This window comes from Phycodurus eques, chromosome 13, assembly GCF_024500275.1.
Source record: "Phycodurus eques isolate BA_2022a chromosome 13, UOR_Pequ_1.1, whole genome shotgun sequence".
In the NCBI taxonomy this organism is placed as follows: Eukaryota; Metazoa; Chordata; class Actinopteri; order Syngnathiformes; family Syngnathidae; genus Phycodurus; species Phycodurus eques.
Genome location: NC_084537.1, coordinates 14,557,791 through 14,581,966, shown reverse-complemented (window position 1 = coordinate 14,581,966; position 24,176 = coordinate 14,557,791). Strand labels below are relative to the sequence as shown.

Sequence of the window (24,176 nt, the reverse complement as noted above, 5' to 3'; positions counted from 1 at the left end):
ATTGTTTATTTATTAATTGTAAGACCGCTATGAAGAATACATTAAATGGATCTAGGTTTTCCTTGCCCGGACGCGGGTCACCGGGGTCCCCCTTTGGAGCCGGACCTGGAGGTGGGACTCGAGGGCGAGCGCCTGGTGGCCGGGCTTGCACCCATGGGGCCCGGCCGGCACAGCCCGAAAGTGTAACGTGGGTCCCCCTTCCCATGGGCTCACCACCTGTGGGAGGGGCCATAGGGGTCGGGTGCAGTGCGAGCTGGGCGGTGGCCGAAGGCAGCGACTTTGGCGATCCGATCCCCGGCTGGCTCTAGGGACGTGGAATGTCGCCTCTCTGGCAGGGAAGGAGCCCGAGCTGGTATGTGAGGTCGAGAAGTTTCGACTAGATATAGTCGGACTCGCCTCCACACATAGCTTGGGCTCTGGTACCTGTCCTCTCGAGAGGGGTTGGACTTTCTTCCACTCTGGAGTTTCCCACGGAGAGAGGCGCCGAGCAGGTGTGGGTACACTTATTGCCCGCCGGCTCGGCGCCTGTACATTGGGGTTCACCCCGGTGGACGAGAGGGTAGCCTCCCTCCGCCTTCGGGTGGGGGGACGGGTCATGACTGTTGTTTGTGCTGATGCACCAAACAGCAGGTCAGATTACCCTCCCTTTTTGGAGTCCTTGGAGGGGGTGCTGGAGAGTGCTCCCGCTGGGGACTCCATCGTTCTGCTGGGGGACTTCAATGCTCACGTGGGCAATGACAGTGAGACCTGGAAGGGCGTGAATTGGGAGGAACGGCCCCCCACCGATCAGAACCCGAGCGGTGTTCTGTGATTCACTCGGACTCTATGTCCCCCGCCTCCCCCGGAACATGAGCAAAGTTCTGTCGGAGGTGGGAGTTGAAACTCCTTCTGACAGGGGATTCTGCCAGACGTTCCCAGCAGACCCTCACAATACGTTTGGGCCATCTTACCCCACCATTGGAGCCAACTCACCACCAGGTGGTGATCAGTTGACAGCTCCGCCCCTCTCTTTACCCGAGTGTCCAAGACATGCGGCCGCAAGTCCGATGACACGACCACAAAGTCGATCATCGAACTGCGACCTAGGGTGTCCTGGTGCCAAGTGCACGTGTGGACACCCTTATGCTTGAACATGGTGTTCGTTATGGACAATCCGTGACGAGCACAGAAGTCCAATAACAGAACACCGCTCGGGTTCTGATCGGTGGGGCCGTTCCTCCCAATCACACCCTTCCAGGTCTCACTGTCATTGCCCACGTGAGCATTGAAGTCCCCCAGCAGAACGATGGAGTCCCCAGCGGGAGCGCTCTCCAGCACCCCCTCCAAGGACTTCAAAAAGGGTGGGTACTCTGAACTGGTGTTTGGTGCATAGGCACAAACAACAGTCAGGACCCGTCCCCCCTCCCGAAGGCGGAGTGAGGCTACCCTCTCGTCCACCGGGGTGAACCCCAACGTACAGGCGACGAGCCGGGGAGCAATAAGTATACCCACACCTGCTCGGCGCCTCTCACCATTTATTATTATTATTATTTTTTTTTTTAGACAAATGTTGAATTAAAAAAAAAAGATAATATTTGGCCAAAATACATCTTCAGGGCATAAGGCATGGAAAACCACATCAGAGGACTTAATGTTTCTTTTTTTAGCAACCTTTTTATTATAGACGGTGCCTACAAGTAGCAATATTGTGGAAAAAGTATAAAAGTTCCAACAGAGTGATATCAACCAAAGTAGTGACGAGTAGATATCAAGTGCACTGTAACGCTTTGTTCTTTGTGTATCTTGACGGAAGAATGTCAGACTTTTACTAAGACACGTGAGTACTGTTTTAAATTGTGAATTTTTTTTTGCATATAACTCCTTTAAACTTAAATGTCATATGAGTGTGCAAAATGGAATTCATATTTGGCATTCAAAAGTAATTCAATATTTTATATATTATATAAAATATTTTACATTTTGTAAGTCTTTGTCCAATACTGGTAAGGGAACAAAGAACACCTCATCAGCTCATAAAATAACCAATAGAAACCAGAACAACAAACAAAACAAAGCTACAGAGAGGGATTCATGTACACTTTAAACTACTAACAAGTGTTTTATATTTCCTTACACAGCTATCATAGTCACCTCGCAACATGTATTCATTTCTTACTGTTTGAGTTGTTGATGCAGCATTCTAAGCAGGCAAATACTTCTGGATCGACCTCTGCCATTATTCATAGAAAAAGACCACAGAGAGTCCCTGTATAGTGGAGTGCTCTTAGAGATCATATATTTCCACAACGGAGCCATAACAGCCTCAGTAAAGTCCAAAAGGAGAAGTATTATGTTTGATATTGTTTGCCACTACTATTTAATCCCAGATATCGCCACAATACTGATAAAACATGGAGGAGCACTTCCACTATCCAGCAGCACTGAGCCGCTTAACAGCAGCTGGTGGGATGTCTTTGCAGCTAAATCATCTTAACAGTAAAGGATCCACGCTACCTCCTTGAGTGTGGATTAACCACGCCAACCATCTGTCTTCTCTTTAGCCCTTGGCCCGTTACATCTATCTGTCTGTCTATCTATCTATTTAGAACACTTTCTTCTCTAATTTGCATCTTTAAAAAGAACCTATAGTTTACTGAGCTGTTTCATGAGTTTTAAAACATTAATTAGGAATTGGGATAGGGACCAAGTAATTGCCCCCCCCCCCCAAAAAAAATAAATTTTATACTGTAATTTCCTATATTAATCATTTAAACTGTAAATATAACCAGAACTAAGATCCTTAAAAAATATATATAATTTCAAACTAATCTTACATTACCATTCAAAAATAAATTGGTTACAGATGATTTTATGAAAATAAAATAAATAAAAAAACAACACACCCTAAGTGCACGTGGGAGAAGACGCTCTGTAACATCCACTAACAACCCAAGCTAAACTTAGCTCCTCCCCAACATACAAAGCTTGATGTTTATTATAAAAAAAAAAATAAAAAAAAGTTTTTTTTTTTTTTTTTTTCAAATCCCCCCAAATCCTTCTTGAATAAACTGTGATAAACCACAAAAGCATTTTTGGGGTTGCTTCTCAACACCCCCCCCCCCAAAAAAAAAGAAAGAAAGAAAGAAAATCAGCTTGAAAAAAAAAACGGAAAATAAATGATTTTTTTTTTTTTTAATTAAAGAAAAAAAATATCTGCAAATAGTTGAATCCACGGGTCCCAAACCGCGAGTTTGCGGGAGTACACTGTCCTACTTATCTGTTCAGATAGTTTTGGCGCCCTCTTGTGGCACCTTAGGGCTTTTTAGAGGGAGTACAAAAAACACAAAATGGTGCGTTCCAGCATATAATGGAGGCTAGGTAGTGGAAACTGTGACAATTTTACATTTAAGACTGGATGCAAAAATGTACAAAATAAACTAATCATCTTTACAATCTTCTTTTAGGAGTCATTCCTCTCTATCCTTTCTGTACTGTCTGGAGCTACCCTGAGTTGCCATGGAAAAAGTGGAGTGAGTGGCACATGCCTCGGATTTTATTGGGCTTTGTGTGTAGGCTAAACTTGAATTCTGCCTAGCAACAGGTAGCGATGACAAATGTTTGTCTCAATTATTTGTGCCTGATGTTAGGCAATCAAAACCCACAGTGGCTCAGTTATTCCCCAGTAGTAGAGGAGATAATTCAAAATACAGCAAGAATAGTTCAAATTGCGATACGAGCACGAAATTTGTTACACATACTCTTCAAAGCACACTTTTTCCAGAAATGCCACTGCCATTCTAAGATGGTGGGCTCAAAAATCCAAGATGTCAAAAATCTTTTGCTTTATGACTTGAAAGGTATTGTGTTTAAGTCCCATAAATGTACAAAAGCTGAATATAAAGTTGGGTATTGCCAATATTTTTGTACCAAGTCAATTTCTGTATTTCAGCTACTTTCAACATCTCTCAGATTATGGTGAACTTTCAAGTACAAGTCATTTATCCTATATTGAACCTACCGTAGCACATTTTTGATCACACTAAACTTAAATGTGGCAGTTGAAAATCCTCCTCAGTCATACACAAGCAGTGACAAAATTAGGCTGACTCACTGCAGGGCGAGCAACTCATGACCTGTCTTGTCATCAGGGCTCTCCGCTCCTAAATCAGGAAAAGCATAGGATGGGCGTCGGCACAAAATACAATGGATGACAACAAAGCAGCCGGTTTCTAGTAGAGAAGTGAGAGTGTGCCTTACGTCCGCTGATCTTGGTGAGCAGCCTCTGAGCCAGCGCGGTGCTTTGTGAAAGCTGCTCTCTAAAGCTCTGCCCCATGTAGTAGTCAACATCATTGGCCCGCAGTAGCTCCTCAAAGGCCTGAAATTTAAATGATAAAACGTTGCAACAGAAATTTTGACTAGAGACCTGTATTGTTGCAGAGTGACTTTTGAGGCACCTTGGTGGTGTCGCCCAGATGCTGGGTGAGTATATGGGAGACTCCTTCACCCTCTCTCATCCTCTGCCTCAGGTGGGAGAGCTCACGGGCTTGGGCCTGGATGAGAGAGTTGTACTTCCTACAAAACGAGGAGTAGCAGCAGAAGAGGTTGAAGAGACACGAGCGCAGAATATTAGACATGCCTGTATGTTTTATGTGGATAGGCATTATGCCCACTATGCAGTATAGTTCACTTAGTCCTTTCCGTTGTCAAAAAGTGTGAATATTACTGAAATAGCTGAATTGTATTGTACCATTTTTTGGAAAAAAATTTAATCGTACCATTTTTTTGGGTGGAACCAAAAGCAATGACACAACACTTTAAGATAGGTAGAGATGACAAATTGTAGTCTGTTGTTTGGTTCATAGAACTGTCATAGATGCAGAAATGTCTCATTCATCAATCTATTTTCTACACCGTAATAGGGACTGAGCCCAGCTCTGCAAAATTGCGAAAAACCACAATTGTTGCTGCCTTGAGAAAGTTGATCAGTCTTCCAATCAAAATCACTTCAACATACAGTCTACTGGTCATTATAAGCCTTTAAGCAACGGATATTTGAACACAAAGCTACACATGTAGACAGACAAGATAACAATACTCCCAGGCATTTATTCTTTATCCTTTGCGAAAAAGGACTCTTTACTACAGCTTACTGAGCATTTGTGACTATCTCCTTCATGTACACAGGTATATATATATTATATTGTTCCATGATGGCGCGCACACCAGAAGGAGCCGCACAATGTTTTAAAGCATGAAATCATGATGCTCGAGCGATTTAATTCTTTAAATTCTATTTATGTTATAACTGTATGCTTTTATAGAGCACAATACTATTGAGTGCTAATTTTCTTATTAAAAACAAGTTACCAAAAATGTTTGTCTGATTAATGGCATTTCCATTTATTTCAATGGGGTAAGATAATTTCCGACACATGTTTTGAATTTGGTCACAGAACAAAATAAACTCAAGGTACCACTGTAATTCCTTGGCAACATCTTGTGCCATTTTAGGGATATTTCGGGCGTTTCGGAAAGCACAAAAATGGTGAATTGTGAGTTTTTTAACGAATAATGGACGATATGGCTTATCCTGTTCAGGGAGCTGGAATTTGTTGTTGCTGTTTTTGTTGTAAAGGTGTCCGATGCCTTAAACTCACCCAGGCCATGTGGCACATTTGCCCTCCTCCGCTTGGTTCTTCCCCTCTAGCTTGGAGCTCTTCAATTGTGCCTCCAACGTGGCAACACGTGCCATCAGTTCTTGCAGCTCGCGACTGGGTTTGGGCCCGAGTGAAGTTGCTTGGGTGTCGGACATCCAGCCTTCATCCTCCTCCACGCCCCCTTGGGCAGGTGACATCTCAAAGGCCCAGTTTACCTGCAAAACACAACTTAAAGGTTAGAAATCATCTTCCGGTGAATATACTGTAATGCGGGGAGCTGATTTAGCGATACCTTGCGTGAGGTTCGCTCCAGGCTGGAGGCGTAGTCGCTTGTGGCCGACAGGGAGCGCACACGCATCTGAAGCCCACGGATCACTTTGTGGCAGCGGGTCAGCTGGGAGCGCAGGTCTTGGACAAGGTGCTGCAAAGTTGACTTATCCGCAATTTCTTCATATGCCCCTCCGTTATGTCTGTTTCTTCCGGCAGCGTACCAGCCTCCACCCACGCTCTCCTCCTGCTGATGAGACAATGACGTGCACATCTCGAGGTCATCAAACTCTGTGAAAAAGAAACGATTTATAATTAGAGAATGTAATGTAAGAAACAGTACAAAATATTTTATTTGTTCTTTCATTTTTAAATTGGCAAATAGGAATAGGAAGAAATAGGAAAAAAGTGACTGAACAGAAAAAGCAAAAAAATTATGGGCCATTTAAAATTTTCTGTTTTATGTGTGACTGCGTTTCAGTCGTGTATATGGGCTAAAAACAATTAGGGAGTATGAGAGCATTTCAGTTGTGGATGTGAGAGTGCTTCAGTTGTGTGTGGGAGCAAAAAGAGCTTCAGCAGCGTGTGTGACAGCGTTTCAGTGTGATTATGAGTGTTTTAGTAGTGTATATGAGAGCACTTCAGTAGTGTGTATGAAGAGTTTTCGAATAGTGTTTATGAGACTGTTTCAGTAGGGATGTGGGCGCATTTCAGTAGTGTTAACGTGAGCATTTCAGTAGTGTGTGAGCGTTTCCATGGTGTGTATGAGAGCGTTTCAGTTGTGTATATCGGCCAACAAAATTTCATTAGTGTGTGTGAGAGCGTTTCAGTAGAGTTAATGAGTTTCAGTAGTGTGTATGAGAGTATTTGGGTTGCATATGAGTGTTTCAGTAATGTGTATGAGAGTTTCAGTAGTGTGTGAGAGCGTTTCAGTAGATTTTATAAGAGCGTTTCAGTAGTTTAATGTATGAGTGTTTCATTATTGTATGAGATTGTCACCTGGGCTACTGGCGTCCTCCCTCTCTGCTTCATTTTCGCTGCGTCCACAAGTCTCATAGCCCAAATCCTGCAGATCCACTTGGACCTGCTTACTGGCCTGCTGCACAGTCGTCTCGGCTGCAAAGACACCAAATGGTCAAACCATGCACGCTAAATAAATGAAACTTCTCTATAAGTAATGTTACTGTGATGAGTATAATGCATATTAAGTAGTGATTGACAATGTTCTGATTGGCCACACTCACTGAGCAGGTCTCTGTAGTCCTTGAGTTGTTCGGCCTGAGCGTGGACGGTGGCCTCAGACACCATCAGCCTCTCCTGCAGCTCTCGGTTCTCGGAACAAAGCCTGGCCGAATGCTCCCTGAGACCCTGCTCTGCCTCGCTAACGCCCCCTGTATGCTTGAAGCCCTGCAACAGAAACATCACAAACTTTTTATCTCAGTCTAAAAACACTTCCATTCTGATTAGCATTAATAAAGGGCTAAACATTCCAAAAAACTTGGGAATTTTGGTTTAGTTTTGACTATATGGTGGTAGCACAGTAGCCAAGTAAATTGTTCATAGGTGTAAAGGTGTCTGTGACTGGTTGCTTGTCAATGTGTGCCCTGCGATTGGGTGGTGACCAGTCCAGTGTGAAGCCCATCTCTCACCCAGTCAGCTGGGATAGGCTCCAGCTGGACACATGCTACAGATAATGAATGGATGTAATAAATTAAAGTGAGAGTTTGATTGTTTATTTTTTAAATCACTTTTGTCATATTTAGTCATTATGACTTGAGAGTAGTACAAAATAAATATGATCTAAGAAAAAATACAGTCTCTGGACGAATCTTCTACCTCTAATGTGTAATACATGCAACCACAGCATCTGAGGAAAAACAACCAATCAATGACCGAAGGTTTGACTTACGAGGTGTCAGTCATTTGTATCAAGATCATATTTATCATATACTACTGTCAATTCATAATGGCTGTTTTAACAAATATGACAAAAAGTGATTTGTGTGTGTGTGTGCAAACTTCTACTTTAACAGGTCATTTTGAATAATACACAAACAAATAATGGCATTTGAAAAACATTACATTGAATACATGCAGTAGTATGGCCTCAATATTTGCAAATTTTAGTGTCAGGGATGCACTGTAGAAGCAAATATGTTCCGTATTATAGAATAAGCTGCCATTTAGTTTGTTATTTTCTTATTGTCCTCATTACTGTCACTGGTTAGCTAAAGCCTATTCCCACATTAAGTTTAGTTTAAATCTCAACTGACTTAGTACCTGTAAATTCCCATATGTCCCTAGAATAGGTCTGTATTAGTAACCTATATTGACAATGTCACATGATCTAAAGAGGAAACAGTCAGAACAAACATACAGGATATTATTTTTACCTTATCAGGCATTGATGATGTTAGCCCCTCTTCATCATCTTCCATGTAGTCCTCCTCTTCCTCCTCCTTCTCAGTATCATCATCATCCTGTCCCTGGTCAAGTCTCCTGTGGTTTGATCCCAAACCCTGATGTTCTTTTAGGAACAGGTTCTCCTTTTGAAGCCTTTCCAGCGTGCTCCTTTGAGCAAACAGATCACAATGTTGTTGCTATAAAATAGAAAAAAGGGTGCGGGAAAACAATGGGGATTGTCACTTGGACAAATATGCACCTCATCTGGGTCACCGAGGTGAATCCCTCCCTCTCGAGCTGTGACTGTATTTCTTTCAGCTCTAGTTCAACTGTCTGTGTGCTAGTCCTCAGGAATCCACACTCTTCTTCATGTCCACAGGGCCTTTTAGTCTTCACAAACACATCTGATTGTTAATATTGTCATAATCATGGTGTTTAAATGACTATACGTGGACATGCGATAGAAAAATCCAACCTGATTGGAAGGCAAACTTGCAGATGTCACTTTCTCGTCCTCCTCGATGCTGTCTGTGAACTCGTCGCTGCTGCCGTCTTCATCATCCCCCTCCTCTTCCTCACCAGAGCTGACATCTGGAAACACAGCCACCACATTAGGACAGAACGCACGTGTGTACTTCCTTATACTTTATGTCTGAAATCTCCTGTTCCTCATTCCTTCAGTTTTCCTGTTCATGGTCTATTGTCTCCACTAACACAGCTCCACTCTGACGTGGAGTCACAGGAATTGAGGGGAAATGTTGTCATCTGTTTCCAGCTGGCCAAAAACACACATAGGGTGGAGAAAACCCACTAGTGCTGTGTGTATTACTGAAAACCAGGGAGGTTTCAGACAGACATGGAGAAAAATATAGCCACGGGTTCTATAATCATACATTGGCAATAAAATGTAGGCTGTTTAAGACTGAACTGGACAATGTGGACATTTTTATTGGCTACTGCCAGTGAAGAAGCACACTAGCATTTACTCACTGGCCACAGTACAAACACTATATCAAAATGTATGTCATTACAAATGTAGTAATCCTAAAATTTTATTGATTATAGTGGGGCTGGGTGGCATGGAACTGCACAGCATCAAATAGGTTAATTGATTTTTTATTTTTTTGTTTACACAGCTCAGTGTGATGCAGTGCAGTTCAACATCACTAAAATGTAGTATTTTGTGATACAAGTACCTGTGTTTGTTATTTGGATCTCATTGTGTGAGTGGACCTAATGTGGTTGGTGAATAAATCCTGTCAGCATCATCATTAGGAAAGGGGTTACTCTGTATTGCTTTATAATATTGCTATGGAGGAGATGACAAAATGTTATTTGGTTTTGTTCACTGTAGGCTGAGGGCTTACTCGTACACTAAACACAAACTGGTGACTTATTAACAGAGGAATTGTATTTCTTGACACTTAAACAGTGGTGCATTTAACCAATGATAGTCAGCATGAAAACTTTGCTAATTTGGTGTTTTATACTGGGGTGCTTTGGGAAAACCAGTCATGCAGACATGGAATGCATGCCACACTTTCATGCAGGAGGGACATAAAGACATTTGACGTGACAATGTTATGTCATGTATGTTTACAATAAACAATCAACTGTCTGTTGAAGGTTAAGTATTGTCATTATTTTTAATAAGAAATAGGAAAAAGGGTTGTTCTGTGGCATTGATTGTGGGTTCCTAAAAGGTAAAAATCAGGGATTTCTGGGTTGGAATGTTCTAAATACTCTCTCAATGAACACAAGAAAGAGAAATCCATAAAGAGAAGTACTTCTGTTAAACAGAGGACAACAGCATGTGTTTTATTTAGTTGCACTTGAAATACAAAAGTATTGACAAGGAATGTCTGAGGTGAGCTTCCAGGATGGAATTAACAGGAAATATATAATGTATGGGAAAAACTAACCAATAGCACTATACAAGTTTACTTACTTTCATCTCATCTAATATGGCTGAGTTCATGTGTAATGCCTATCTAGACTATAATGTAGCAAGTGCAAAATTGCAACATAAGGGCAGCCACACACCGAACGACACGACTGAACTCAACAAATAAATTCTGACCCCTAGTGTTCTTACCAGGAAACATTTTGAGGCTCCACAGTAACTGCACTGTATTATTTTCCATTCAACCACAAACAACATGTAGCGATTGTCAAGGAAGAAACGGATTGCCCCGGCTGCTACATGATCAAATTACAGAGAATTTAAATTACAGAGAACGGAAATGGCCAAGAATAATGAAGAGAGCGTGGATATTTGAGGCCATTGGCAATAATCGCCCCATTAATTGACTGCAATCATGATTTTCGGTGACAGAGACTCAACACACTTCACTTTTTAGTCACAGGTACAATTATAAAAATAGCGAAGTAATATTGTAAAACGATACTGTATTTACTGCATTGGTACAGCTTGGCAGCAGCCCGATATCACTTCGTACCCGGAAATGTAATTTTTGTGAAAGATCATGTGATACAACAGGGCATTTTTGACTGGCTGTTACATTTACCAAACTGTGATGCAGTTCACCTGCGATTAGAATTTCAAATGGCAGCAAAACTAGATCCTGTGTGTTGGTCACTCATGGAAAGTAGTACCACAAGCTCGCACACTGCGCAACAGTTCTGTGGCGTTCGGTCGTGTCGCCCGGGGTGTGTCTGGCCTAAAACTGACTGCAGAAGCTTGGGATAAAACCACTCTTCTTTTGGGATTTGCACGGAGGGTGTGAATTACATGTCCTTGCAGACAACAAAATGACGGCCAAAACAAATGATAGATGGCGAGGCGTTGCACTGTGTGTATAAGGCATGGGCTTCAGTTTCTCCACAAGACTTGAAGAAAACATGACTGCGGCTCTAAGGCTGGAAGAGTGAAATCGGTGAGAGATGGTACACAGAAATGGCAAAACAGAACAGTTAGCACTGAAAAGCTTTTTTTTTTTTTTTTTTTTTTTTTTAAATCATATAAAACACATTCACAACACCAGAAAGTATATTAATAAACATGAATCCATTAAGGTTAGGTTTCTGGAATTATGTTGCATTTGAATGAGGTTAGATGTTATCTATGATCACAACTTTCTTTTGGAATAAGTATTCATCAAAATGTTGAGGTCACACCAAACATCACACAGCATTTGTTACAGCGCCCCCTGGAGGACCAGAAGCTCAACCCTGACTGTTCCCACCTCCTAAGTCAGGCTGCCTTTTGGCAGCCCTTTCCAACTCGAGGGCCATGTTCTGAATCCGGGCTAGGACCTCCTCAAGCTGTCCGCGGAGTGCCTGAACCGAGTCTAGTTGAGTGTGGAGGGCCAGGATCTTGTCTGAGCTGCTGAGTGGAGAACAGAGTTGGAGATTGTGTCAAATCAACAACCGAGGTACATTCATGAGTACACCTGCACAACCTATTGAGATGCATTCAATCATAAATTCTGCTTTTATAAAGATAATGCTCACTTTTGCTTGACATTGACAGGAAGGTATCAATTTAACAATAAATTGTTTGATAGATACACATTGATAAGAATATCGAATAATTGATGGACCCCTTAAAATGTTTATAATATATTGCCTATACACACAAGAGGGCAGCAAAGCATGACTTTTCCAGAAGACAGGGCGACAGCCTGTTTAATGAAGCTCCTCCCCTCACTTCAACCCAGTTTCTTGGCAACAAGATGCCGCCAAAGCAATACTTTGATATTAGGGCTTTGGCCTCAGCACAAAAACAGTAAATAGTTTTTTAAAAATTTTTTTTAAACTTTATTAAACATCCATCCATCCATCCATTTTCTGAGCCGCTTCTCCTCACTAGGGTCGCGGGCGTACTGGAGCCTATCCCAGCTGTCATCGGGCAGGAGGCGGGGGACACCGTGAACTGGTTGCCAGCCAATCGCAGGGCACATAGAAACAAACAACCATTCGCACTCACAGTCATGCCTACGGGCAATTTAGAGTCTCCAATTAATGCATGTTTTTGGGATGTGGGAGGAAACCGGAGTGCCCGGAGAAAACCCACGCAGGCACGGGGAGAACATACAAACTCCACACAGGTGGGCCCAGGGATTGAAACCGGGTCCTCAGAACTGTGAGGCTGACGCTCTAACCAGTCGGCTACCGTGCTGCGGGTTATCTCATTTAGCTACAAAATATAGCGACAAAATATTAGCAAAACCTTTTAATATGATGCAGTCCAGTTATCTGCCTATGCAAACTCCAATCAAAATAATCAGAATACAGTGATCGCTGCATATTTGCGGTCCGACACCCACAGATTCCCCTTTTTGTTGATTTTTATTTATTTACCCAATGCAATTATAATGGCCATCAATTATTTGGTTCTCATGATCAGGCCCGGTTCCTATCCCCCGCTATTCCCTGTATTGTGACAAAATTGAGCATTCTAAGACAGAATTCCTAATGTAGCTCTTGTTTTAATGTGCAGGTGTACCTAATGTTGTGGTCGGTTAGTGTCCACTGCCTACCTGTCACCGGTTGCGTGATTGAGACTCTGGTATAATCTCTTCTCGGCCCTCAGGGCACCATTCAACTGACGGTACTCTGACACAAGCTGCTCCAGCACATGCTAGATTAGTTATGGACAAAATAGAATGAGCCTTAAGGTGATTTTGCCCAAATACTGGTCTCATATCCCGTGACTGAAGCAATCACATACTTCGGTACTTTCTGTTGCGACTCTCTTTGCCTGCTGCGCAGCCAAAGATGAACGCAGAGCAGAGAGTTCTCTCTATAAGGAGTGATTAAAAGAGGTTAGTTGAAACATGGATAGAGGAAAAACAGATGTGTTCATGTCCACGTGTACCTGGGCTTCCATCTCCTTCTTGAGGATTAATTGCAGCTCTTCCTGGAGGGCCTTCACATTTTCCTCACTCTCTGTAGATGACTGCATCATTACCTCCTCCTGGCTTTGCATCATCTCCTGATCAATCAGGTATATAGTAAATGTATTGCCCAAGGAACACAAAGAAAATAAAGAGTTGAAAGCTATACCTTAAGTAAGGCTTCTTTCTCTCGGAGAAGACCTTGCAGATGCTGCAACTCCCCGCCCGTCTCTCTCTGTTTGTCCTGGTTCAGCTCGCACAGCTCCTGTTCTCTCTGCGACAGCTGCCTGCGCACCTCCTGCAGCTGACCTGTGCGCTCGCTTATCACCAAGGACAGCCTGTATGAGTTGTCCTGAGATGGATACAGTACAATTTGTAGGAAAATACACATACCCACACGCAAACTAAATAACACGCGCACATCTAATGAGATCCAATGTAAGAATGGTTTATTGTTGTGTTGGCGAACTACAGTATATTGCATTATACCGAGGCCTGTTTCTAGTATTTTGCCTCGCATAGCTAAATCAATCGTCAACGGGGGTGCTGGGAAGTAAGGAAGTACAAATATTTGGTTACTGTATGTAACTCCTTCACTGCCAGCACTTTTCAAAGCAGAGTTCCCCATATTGCCAGCTGTTTTAGAGCATTTGGACTGATCATTGAAGACACACAGAATATTGTGTTCTGTAACAATATAAGCACCAAACCTACAAAAATAGAAATTTAGACTCTCTTCTTTCACCATATAAAAATAGTTCGTTACTATATTTTTCACCCATTTCCATTTTCAACACCGCTTATCCTGGTTAGGGTCGCAGGGCGCTGGAGCCTATCCCAGCTGACTTCGGGCGAAAGGCAGACTACACCCTGAACTGGTCGCCAGTCAGTCGCAGGGCACATATAGACACGGACACCATTCACACTCACATTCATACCGTCACTGAGTGGGAACTGAACCCACGCTGCCTGCACCAAAGTCAGGCGAGTGTACCACTACACCATCAGTGATGTATATTTTTCAGTTCTTTAGTAATCAGCAGTAGAACATTGGTTGGTTTCACCAAAAACACTGGTTTCTGACCCAAAAACAAGCTTTTTTGTGAAAAGAATCACTGACTTTGATGCTAATATTGTTTGATTTTGTGACAACTTAAACTATAAAACAACAAAAACAAGACTAATTGTAATTCATTTACAGATACGTATACAACTATGAAATACGCCATAAGCGACAATGACTCACCACATGGCTCGAGTTGAATGTCAGTAGGTATTTGTTTTTTTTTTTACATCTCATTCGTCATTCACTCCCTGAACTGCGTCATCTTTTCTTACGATGGCGACACACGCCTTCTACGACCGACCGCGACACATACCGTTTACACCATACATGTACAACCCCAATTCCAATGAAGTTGGGACGTTGTGTTAAACATAAATAAAAACAGAATACAATGATTTGCAAATCATGTTCAACCTATAATTTAATTGAATACACTACAAAGACAAGATATTTAATGTTCAAACTGATAAACCTTATTGTTTTTAGCAAATAATTATTAACTTAGAATTTTATGGCTGGAACACGTTCCAAAAAAGCTGGGACTGGTGGCAAAAAAGACTGAGAAAGTTGAGGAATTGAGCAATTCAGGGAAGCTCTTTTTTTTTACCCAATCATGGCAATCACCTGTTCCCAATTAGCCTGTTCACCTGTGGGATGTTCCAAACAGTTGTTTGATGAGCATTGCTCAACTTTCCCAGTCAAAAATCTCTTTTTTGCCACCTGTCCCTGCTTTTTGGAACGTGTTGCAGCCATAAAATTCTAAGTTCATGATTATTTGCTAAAAACAACAAAGTTTATCAGTTTGAACATTAAATATCTTGTCTTTGTAGTGTATTCAATTAAATATAGGTTGAACATGATTTGCAAATCATTGTATTCTGTTTTTATTTATGTTTAACACAATGTCCCAACTTCATTGGAATTGGGGTTGTTCATACTTTGTTCGAGTGTGAGGTGCCTAATCTTGTCTGACATCTAACATGTTGGCATTTCTCGTCCTCATAACCAAGATTCACCCCTTAATCTGTATCTTCAACTCAAGAGTTGTGCTGATCTCAAATCCAAAGCGATGCAACGTCGCCATCCACAGGGATCTGTTAGTCATAGTGGTTTACAAACCTGAATTTCACAGACAAGCTGGGCGAGACCCTCTTTCACGCCTACCCTCTGAAAAATGTACTGCTATATACGTGGGTGGCAGTAAACGGTTGAATTCCAATTAACGAATACTAACGTCCACACCAGTGAATGAGTTAACAGTGTGTATTAATGTGGTGTAGAATTACATCGCAGTATACTGAGGACTGTTTATAATATTTTGCTCCTATCATGTAGCTGAATCCAATCAATCATTAATATTAACAGTTACAGTTAGTTCTACACCACTGTCAACTACAACCACAAAAATAAATCTAGTTATACAATACCTGCAGGTACTGGTCTTTGGCACTGAGGGTGTTGAGCAGGTCTAACACTCGTGTTTGGTGTTCGCTTGACTGGCGGCTACGGTCAGACAGCAGTTCCTGGAAGAGCTTCTCCTTCAGCTGGAGCCGAGCCTTCAGCTCCTCTACCACCTCGGTGGGGCCAGCATGAACTCTGGCGACTAGTGCTCCTGTCAAATCCTGCCCACACAGATACAACGTTGGTGAACTTCGTTTTTACAAAGTTTAGGGAGCCAAGCGTCAGCACAGAAGCCACAAAATAACAAAGCGTGTTTGTAACCTGTGTCTCCTTGCTGCGAGCCTGCAGTGCTGCTTGTAGCTGACCGATGATGGTGTCCTTCTCCCTCAAAGCGTTCATCTCCTTCTCCTCACTCTGCTGCTTCAGCCACTGGAGGTTCCTGTAGGCCTCGGCTGCCTGCTCCAGCTCCACCTCTTTTCCTCGCACTAGAGCATCCAGACTCTAGAATAGGCACACACTCTGGTTAGCAACTCCACAAATAAATGTCACTTCAACCTTGCAGCTCAAGTGTACCGTGATGGTCTCCTCGTTGTTGGTTAGGATGCAGCGGAGCCTGTCCAAGTCTCTGTCCTTCTCCCTGAGCGCCAGCTGTAGCGTCCTCACTTGACCCTCACGTTCGTCCAGACAGCGGAACTTGTCATCGATGGAGCACTGCAGGAAGACATTACAAAAGAACTTTCAATATGTGACGCACCTTATCCAAGGCCAAATTCAGCTGTGATAGTTTGTAAAACGCATACAGTTGTGCTCATAATTTTTTACATACCCTCACAGAATGTGAAATTTTGCCTATTTTCTTTGTGTGTGTGTGTGTGTGTGTGTGTGTGGTGGGGGGGAATATGACAGATGACTGAACATGGACCACTTCATTATTTTCCTTAATGCTGTTTTGTTTTATTGTTCCATTCTGAAAAGCCTTATAATTAAATTTGAATCGCATTAAAAATAAACGTTTTGCTTAATCAGGCTATGTAAACTTACGAGCACAACAGTACACAGAAAAAAAATAAAATAAAAATATTAAAAAAAAAAAAAAAAAAAAAATCAAGAAAATTTTATTTTGTTTAGATTTATTTTATTGCATTACATCTTTACAGGGAAAATAAAGAAAATGTATAAATACTGTACATACAGCTCTAAAGAGACAAAAAAAAAAAAAAAAAAAAAAACACCATGACCATTTGACCATTTTTATTTCCGCAAATAAATGCGGTGAATGACATTTGGGAGTTATGTTGTCAGTAATCTACACAATAAAACAGAAATATTCATTTTACGTAAACATATTTAATAATAAAACATATTTTATAGGTTGTGCAATGATTTTTTTCTCTCCAGCTAATGGTGTAGCCAGTAAGCTATTTGTTCCCACAGGGACCTGAAAGATTGAGTACAGAAGGGACGACAAGTACAAATCTATCTGAATGTGAATTAAATCTGTATGAGGGTCCATAAAGATACTGTTACATGGCACAAATAAATAATAAAGCCTAATTTTCTCTGGTAGAAGATGTAGCCGTATGTTTGTGTTAGTGTACTACCTCCAAAGCTCTGTCTCTGTCTTTAATGCGCTCTCTTAGTTTCTCAAGAAGTGCATCTCTTGGTTTGGAGCCTTCTGGTGTTTCTATCATCTCCGAGTACTCCTACAAAATAAGTAAAGACAGGTTTGGGAAGCTACACATTTATATACTGTACTGTAGAGTATGTAACAGGCAAAGTGTGAGGGGTTACTTGTAACTGTCGCTCTTTGTCCTGAAGAGAGTGATTGAGCTGTGCGATGCTTCTGTCTTTTTCTTGGACAGCAGTGAGTCTCTCTCCCACAGCTTCCTTCAGAGCCTTTTCTTTAGCCTGCAGCTCGGCACGAATTTTCTGGAGGGTGCAACGCAGGTCCTGCAGTAGAAAGTAGAAACCTTCATGAAGGCTGTTGAAACATACATACATCCTTTACGTTACCACAAACCTGATTGTATTTTTCAGTCTCTTCCCTGTGCTGCAGCGCCTCCTGCAGGTCCGCGTTCAGTCTGTCTTTGAAGCGGGCCAGATCTTTGCCTTGTCGCTGACTCTGTCTGAGACTTCTCTGGCTGGCCTCCAGTTCCAGACCCATGGAGAACAGGGAGCTCTGTACTCCTACCAGCTCTCCCTGCAGCTGGGCGAGTGTCACGGATTCACTGACCCACTCTGCAGCCTGAAGAGGGAATAAACAAGTTGATACTGTACTTTCTCTATAAACGACTTTCTTTCGGCTGGAAGTGTTTGTGGTTATATCAGCACCTGTTATACATGTATTTGTTTTTAATGGCCACTTTTTTAATGCCACTTTTTAATTTTATATGCCCTTAAAAGCCTTTGTCGACAAATTTTGAAATGGCATTTATGTCGACAGACTTTTAGCTTTTTTTTGCTTTCTTTATAAAAAATAAAAAAATACATCAAAGTATTAACATTATATCAGACAGGAATCTGACTTGGTATGATAGTACATAGCGTACTAGAATTAAAAATAACCACTACTATAACTACTACTGAGCATACATAATGTGCAGGTGCATCTCAACAAATAACACAAAACTGGAGAAAGGTTCATGCATTTCAATAGTTCAATTCAAAAAGTTAAACTTTTATATCATATTGACTCATTAAACACATAGGAAAATACTTTTCGGAAGACCAAATAGCTAATCTGTCTATTGCAAATTATTATTTTCTTATTTAATATTCCAATTTCTTGAGATGGTAAATTTGGATTTTCATTAGCTGTAAAATGTAATCATCAAAATTTAAAATACAATCATGGAATATTTCACTCTGTGTGCATTGAATCTATTCTGTAAAATCTACGAATGTCACTCTTTGAATTGAATTACTGATTACTGGTTAAATTTCTCAACCAAATTCAAGTTTATTGCGATGCACCTATACATGTGCATGTGAAGCAGATCTGTTTGTTTGTTGTTTGCTTCCTGGAGAACATCAGATGACTCCCCTATCAAACATTAACATCTAACCTTGCTTTGCGTGAGCTGGTTACGGTGGGCCATCTCTCGTAGCTTGTATAATGTGACGTTCTGCCCCTCGACCAGCTGATACAACTCCTGGGCCTTGAGGCAGAATTTGTATTGATGAGAGCGCATACATACATTAAATCCAATTCGTTCCAAGATGCTCACCTCGCAGTCTTTGGTGCTAATGGACTCCGTGAGGTCCCGGATGGTTCTCTCCTGACTCCGGGCAGCCTGGCGGAGGGAATGAAGCTCACACTCCATCTCACTCAGCTTCTCCTGGAGCTTCTAAACGCGGATGCAGAGGTCGCAGTCAGTCTCGGAGTCATATTCCTCAGTCATATTTCTTTTGAATCCACAAGTGAGTTTTACCATATTGTTGGAATCACTCTCGTGGATTTTGGCCTGCAGGGACTGGACCTGCAGCTGGGCCTTCTGGAGCTCGCTGACACACTGGCCGGCTGCACACTCATATTGGTTAAGCTGGCTCTGCTGCTCCTCAACAAGGTTCTGAGAGTGAGAGTGAGTGCGAGTGAGTGAGTGAGTGAGTGAGTGAGAGAGTGAGAGAGAGAGAGAGAAGAGTCAGGCCTGACTAGTAGTTAAAATACATTATTTACCCAAAAGTAATGGGACAGTTTCGAATATCTTTCAGGAGCGGGTCTGTGGGAATATTTGCTCACAAATATCAGACACCTGGGTTGAAGTCGAACCTGGTGAATAAATTGATTAATACTCTTAGCCTCTAATACCATATGCTGTAGTGAAGACAGACATTAAAGTCCAATAGGAAATGCAAGGCCACAAAAGGATTGCCGGCAGATTGTGTAACAGTCGTTCAACATTTAAAACTTTACGTATTCATGTGTTCAATTGGTAAAAGCCTCTCACATAGGACTTTGCCTTTACTACATGCATGAGTGAGCTTGAGTATACACAAAGTGCTGTCTGCAGCTATTATGTTTACATAACCCTCATGCGCACTCTCCGAGACAGTTCCATCAGTGATGTGGCTTCAATTATCTAGCAGGACAAATATTTAAAAATATAAAGTAGGTAGTTACTGCAACTTCAAATGGAATAGCTGCATTAGTGAGACGAGAGGGTGTTGTAACATGGGGTGGCTGTGCCTCAAGGGCTGCGGGTGAAATTAGGCCAATAGTAGTCACTGCCTTCAACATCTCCCCTCTCATAACCTACTTACGTCAGCAGCTCGTACGCGCTTATTGTAGAGAGCCGACATACAGAAAGCCTTACAATTCTATCACTGAGGGTCACGAATTTATCATAGTTGGATTTTTAATGGTATCATATTCTCCAGAGACATCTTGTCAAGTGTTGTGTCGATATTAAAGTCTAGTTTGGAATTTTACATGTAAAAAAAATAAAATAAAATGCTGTGCCTTAAAATTACAATGACCTTTTTGTTGCATGCCAACATAGACATACACACATTTAGCAATTAGGCCATGCCGTGGCTGGAAGCTTACTGACTGCTAATTCAATGTATTCTTTCACACAGACACAAACCACAATGGCTGCCATCCCCTGCCTGCCTACTGTGTGAGCGAGGAGTAAGCAACTGAAGTGTTTGTGTGGCTAAGGCAGCAAAACTGTGATCACCAATCATTACATTGTGCCAAACATGATTATTTAATTACCGGTAAAAAAAATAAACAAAATTTAAAATGTTTTTTGTTCACAAACATTGAGCTTTTTCCAGAAATGACTTTCTTCAGGTTTCTGATTGACTAGAATGAGGTTTCCAGTCTTTGTGGGAACAGAGAGCACAGGGTTGTTCTCAGTTCAAAGTGTAATCACTGTAATCATCATTCAGTACATTCTCTTTTATTCCTAGTCAAGGTATTATACCTGGTGTGGATTTGGTGGTGGATATTCTATGTAAACATCTTCCGAAAAGTCTTCGATACCAGCCGAGTTAAGACCACGGTCCGGCCCAACGTGCAGTTGGATCAGGGGGGCCTCCAGTTCAGGTGTCGGCATGCGGTGGTATCTGTCACCACCCGGACTTCCAAAGGTCAGTTCAAGAACTGGATAAGGGAAGTCCAACCTTCCATGATTGGAGCGCCGTTTAAGCAGCACTGGAATTTTACTGCCCTTGGTGCTTTGGACCGGTCGGTGGACAGCATAATTCTGTAGCAAACAAAGGGCCACAGAGAAGCTTGGTGCAGGGAAGGATTGGCCATGTGGAGGTCCCTCGGGGGTGGTGTCAGATATCTGGTCCTTGGGGGAGTTCAACAGTTCATCTGTCGTGCATCCAGGGTGAATGTAGTCCTCGGTTGTCTCCAGGGATGCTATAGAGGGGCTGGAGCTGGCTCTTCCTGCTAGAGTGCGGTCGCTATCTGAAGTCCTTGACACATCCTGAGAACCAGGAACGAGTGTCAGAGAGGATGGCGGTTCATCTGGCTCATCACCATTTTCTTTTTCCTCTACTTCCGCACCTCCACCGCTGCCTCCAATGACACTGGCAGAATATCTGGTGGAGGGGCCACAGGACGTGCTCCGCGCGAGCTTCCTGGGCACCTTACAAACAGCTTCATAGTCAGAGTCTGCCACACGCCAATGGGAACAACCCTGACATTTTCTAGGAGTGGTGGCTATACAACGGTGAGATCCTGCAACCTCCGACCCTAGCCCAGCTGAAGACTGGGGGTGTTGGTGATGGTGGCACTCCACACTATCGTCGGCCCAGGATTCATACAAAGAGTAGACTAGGTCCTCCTGGAGGAGGGCACAGTACTTGGCGTGGGTGAGGCCTGAAATATCCACCATCCCGTCTCCTGGTGCATCACCATCCTCTGCAGAAGTTAGGGCATTCTCCAGCAAGTTTGTTTTCCTGTACAGTCCGCCAATGCACTGCCTGAGCCGATGTTTCTCTTGTAGGAGCCTCTGAAGCCTCTCGATGGAGAGGGCCTCCACCCGGGCGATCACAGTGTCGAAGCGGTACATGCGGTCCAGCATGAAGGCGCACTTGGAGCAGGCGAACTCCCCGCGACCATCCCGCCCCAGCTCCTGGCCGAGAGCGTGTGACAGCAGCACTTGCAGATTGAGCTTGGCGGTCGGGTGGAAGATCCACCGGCGCTGGTTGCCGCACAGATCCCGTCCACAGATGCGACATGTCTCTTTCATTTTGTTGTCCAGCATTGAACAAGTTGCCTCTCACTTCCCTTATGAGTGGCTGCACACATTAATGTGCATTATGTTCACTCTGCATTCATACCCTTGGGGATCAGTCCTTACACTTGAGTACCTTTAATTTCCACTGATGTGACATGTGGCTTTCATTTTGTTTTCCATTTGCCTCCCTGATGAGCAATTGTAGACATAAATGTGAATTATGTCCAGTTTGCATTCACACCGAACATCCTTGTCCTTACACTTCAGTAAGTACCTTCAGCTAACCTTGGCTTGACAGGAAATATGAGTGTTCAGTTCGCCATTTCAATAGATCACTCAGACCAGGTGCTTCTTCTCCTGCAGGTGTTTATAGGTCCATGGCAACAGGCGTGGTGACGTAGTGTTTATAAAAAAATAATAAATAAATAAATACAAAATAGCAGCAGTCTCTTTGTACGCGTTCAATTCAAACAAGCCTTGTTACTTCACCCAGCTCTCTCTGCGCCATTCATTCACCGGGCAGTCACGACCGCCTCGCCGCCGCCGCCGCCTTGCTTCATCGCGACCGACGACCGAGAACTGTCCCGCTGCCCCTTTTAACGCTCACACAAGGCGGACGTAGGCATCCCGTAGCCGTTTTCCCAGTTCGCGGAAGGTTATGGCCAGCAAAGCAGCGACGTTTCCCTCATTTCCCAGCCGTCTGTAACCGCCACGGTCAGGTGCTCCGCGCGGCCAGAGATCTTCCGGGGAAGATAACGAGGAAACAGGCTAAAGCAGACCCGCAGCATCGGAGCGTACCATTCACCGAATACAGGGGAGTTCATTGTCCGTGCTCGTCACACAGCGAACTCTTTTCTCATAAAAAAAAGAAACACAAGCTCCTACAAGTACACAACCTAGTCTATAAACACTGAACCGAACGAAGAGTCGTTAGCAAGTTCTCCTATTTCGGGTTAACAGAAAATAGACAGAGCTGTGCTCCCCTTTGTGTCGGCTACTTCTTCCTGCTCAGTTGGCAACGCTCAACTCGCCTGACTGACTTGCTCAGTGAACTGCTGAGTAACATATTAGTGACGCTCTAGAAAATTTAAATTTACACTCAAATACAGTGGCTGCATTAAGTTGTAAAGCAGCATCATTGTCAAAGTAACCAGTGTATAAAACATTAAGTGAGGCTATGTTAATCTTATAGGGCAAATAGTCCAGCACACCACTTTAATATTTAATTCATATTTACATTGCAAATGACTGCATCTAAACCAGTTATTCCCAAACAAATCAGTGTGAAAGTGCCATGAGAAACAGAAATGTAATTGGTCCCACAATAGTTTATTTACTACAAATAATAGATAGTGGATCTGGGGATGTCACTGATCTTTGTCAACTTCAACAAATACACTTGAATTGACCCTCTATCTATGCCAGCAACATATAGTGACAGACAGAACATCCATCCATCCATCCATCCATTTTCTGAGCCGCTTATTCTCACAAGGCTCGCAGGAGTGCTGGAGCCTATCCCAGCTATCATCGGGCAGGATGCGGGGTACACCCTGAATTGGTTGCAAGCCAATCGCAAACAGACAGAACACTGAAATGCTTATAAACTAGATGACCAAATGTATAATTAACCGATCCCCCTGTATTATTCATACAATAGAATAATAGATTCGTTTTCAACTAAACAAGCCTAGATTTCACACTAAGTCCATTGAGAATTGAGATCATCATTACTTCAATAAGTACACTTTTTGTAGCATTTTTGTTTAGTGTTATGTGTGATTTTTGACGTAAAATACAATATGTGCCTTGGCTTGGCTCAATAAAAGTTGGGAAACAGTGTACAATAAAATGGATCAAGACCAACATGCCTTTAAACACTGACCTTTAAAAGTTAATGATGATAAAATAAGAGGAACAACTGTTAAAACTTTGAGTGTTGCCTTTTTTATATGTGTATAAATGTGGATGTGTATGTATGTGTGTGTGTGTGTTTCCTTGTTGCCTGGAGCAGATATTCAAACAATGATGTGAGTGTAATAGTCAAACAACAAGGTCTTTCTCAGGCATCTGTCGTTTATTTGCCAGTCTCTTCCAGATGGTTACAGTGTCTTGCTGTGACTTTTGCGCAAACATGCAGGAAAATCCTCAAAGGGATTTTTTGGCTTGTTAATTTAGTGACTTAAGACTCCTGCAAGGATAATTTGACATTATGTCCTCCTCAAGGTGAATATTTGAAGGATAACCTCTGAATGGTTATATCACTATGTCTGTTAGAATTCATATTGGAGCAGCTGCAAAAACCCAATAGAAGTAAAGAACACAATCCAAAATAATGTATTATCTTCAT

At 42.5% G+C, this 24,176-nt stretch overlaps 1 protein-coding gene across 10 annotated transcripts in view; it reads right to left on the bottom strand.

Annotated features, from left to right (window-relative positions):
- pde4dip (phosphodiesterase 4D interacting protein) overlaps positions 1-24,176 on the bottom strand; it is a 57,376-nt gene that overhangs the window by 10,861 nt on the left and 22,339 nt on the right. For 4 of the 10 annotated variants that reach the window (XM_061693098.1, XM_061693102.1, XM_061693103.1 and 1 more), the window contains exons 1-26: positions 20,561-22,602; positions 19,309-19,401; positions 19,064-19,201; positions 18,860-18,979; positions 18,698-18,790; positions 17,653-17,877; positions 17,424-17,582; positions 17,234-17,335; positions 16,206-16,343; positions 15,954-16,133; positions 15,659-15,853; positions 13,335-13,517; positions 13,147-13,263; positions 13,000-13,071; positions 12,809-12,909; positions 11,513-11,655; positions 8,782-8,897; positions 8,566-8,696; positions 8,297-8,474; positions 7,148-7,310; positions 6,903-7,019; positions 5,929-6,194; positions 5,637-5,851; positions 4,434-4,551; positions 4,237-4,354; positions 4,091-4,139 (exon numbers count right to left, since the gene is read on the bottom strand). In XM_061693098.1, coding sequence (XP_061549082.1) covers positions 4,091-4,139; positions 4,237-4,354; positions 4,434-4,551; positions 5,637-5,851; positions 5,929-6,194; positions 6,903-7,019; positions 7,148-7,310; positions 8,297-8,474; positions 8,566-8,696; positions 8,782-8,897; positions 11,513-11,655; positions 12,809-12,909; positions 13,000-13,071; positions 13,147-13,263; positions 13,335-13,517; positions 15,659-15,853; positions 15,954-16,133; positions 16,206-16,343; positions 17,234-17,335; positions 17,424-17,582; positions 17,653-17,877; positions 18,698-18,790; positions 18,860-18,979; positions 19,064-19,201; positions 19,309-19,401; positions 20,561-21,853 — 4,823 coding nt within the window. In that variant the 5' untranslated portion in view covers positions 21,854-22,602. Of the gene's footprint in view, positions 1-4,090; positions 4,140-4,236; positions 4,355-4,433; positions 4,552-5,636; positions 5,852-5,928; positions 6,195-6,902; positions 7,020-7,147; positions 7,311-8,296; positions 8,475-8,565; positions 8,697-8,781; positions 8,898-11,512; positions 11,656-12,808; positions 12,910-12,999; positions 13,072-13,146; positions 13,264-13,334; positions 13,518-15,658; positions 15,854-15,953; positions 16,134-16,205; positions 16,344-17,233; positions 17,336-17,423; positions 17,583-17,652; positions 17,878-18,697; positions 18,791-18,859; positions 18,980-19,063; positions 19,202-19,308; positions 19,402-20,560; positions 22,603-24,176 lie in introns of those variants that run through there. The other 6 variants (XM_061693105.1, XM_061693108.1, XM_061693106.1 and 3 more) reach the window with 4 other exon arrangements.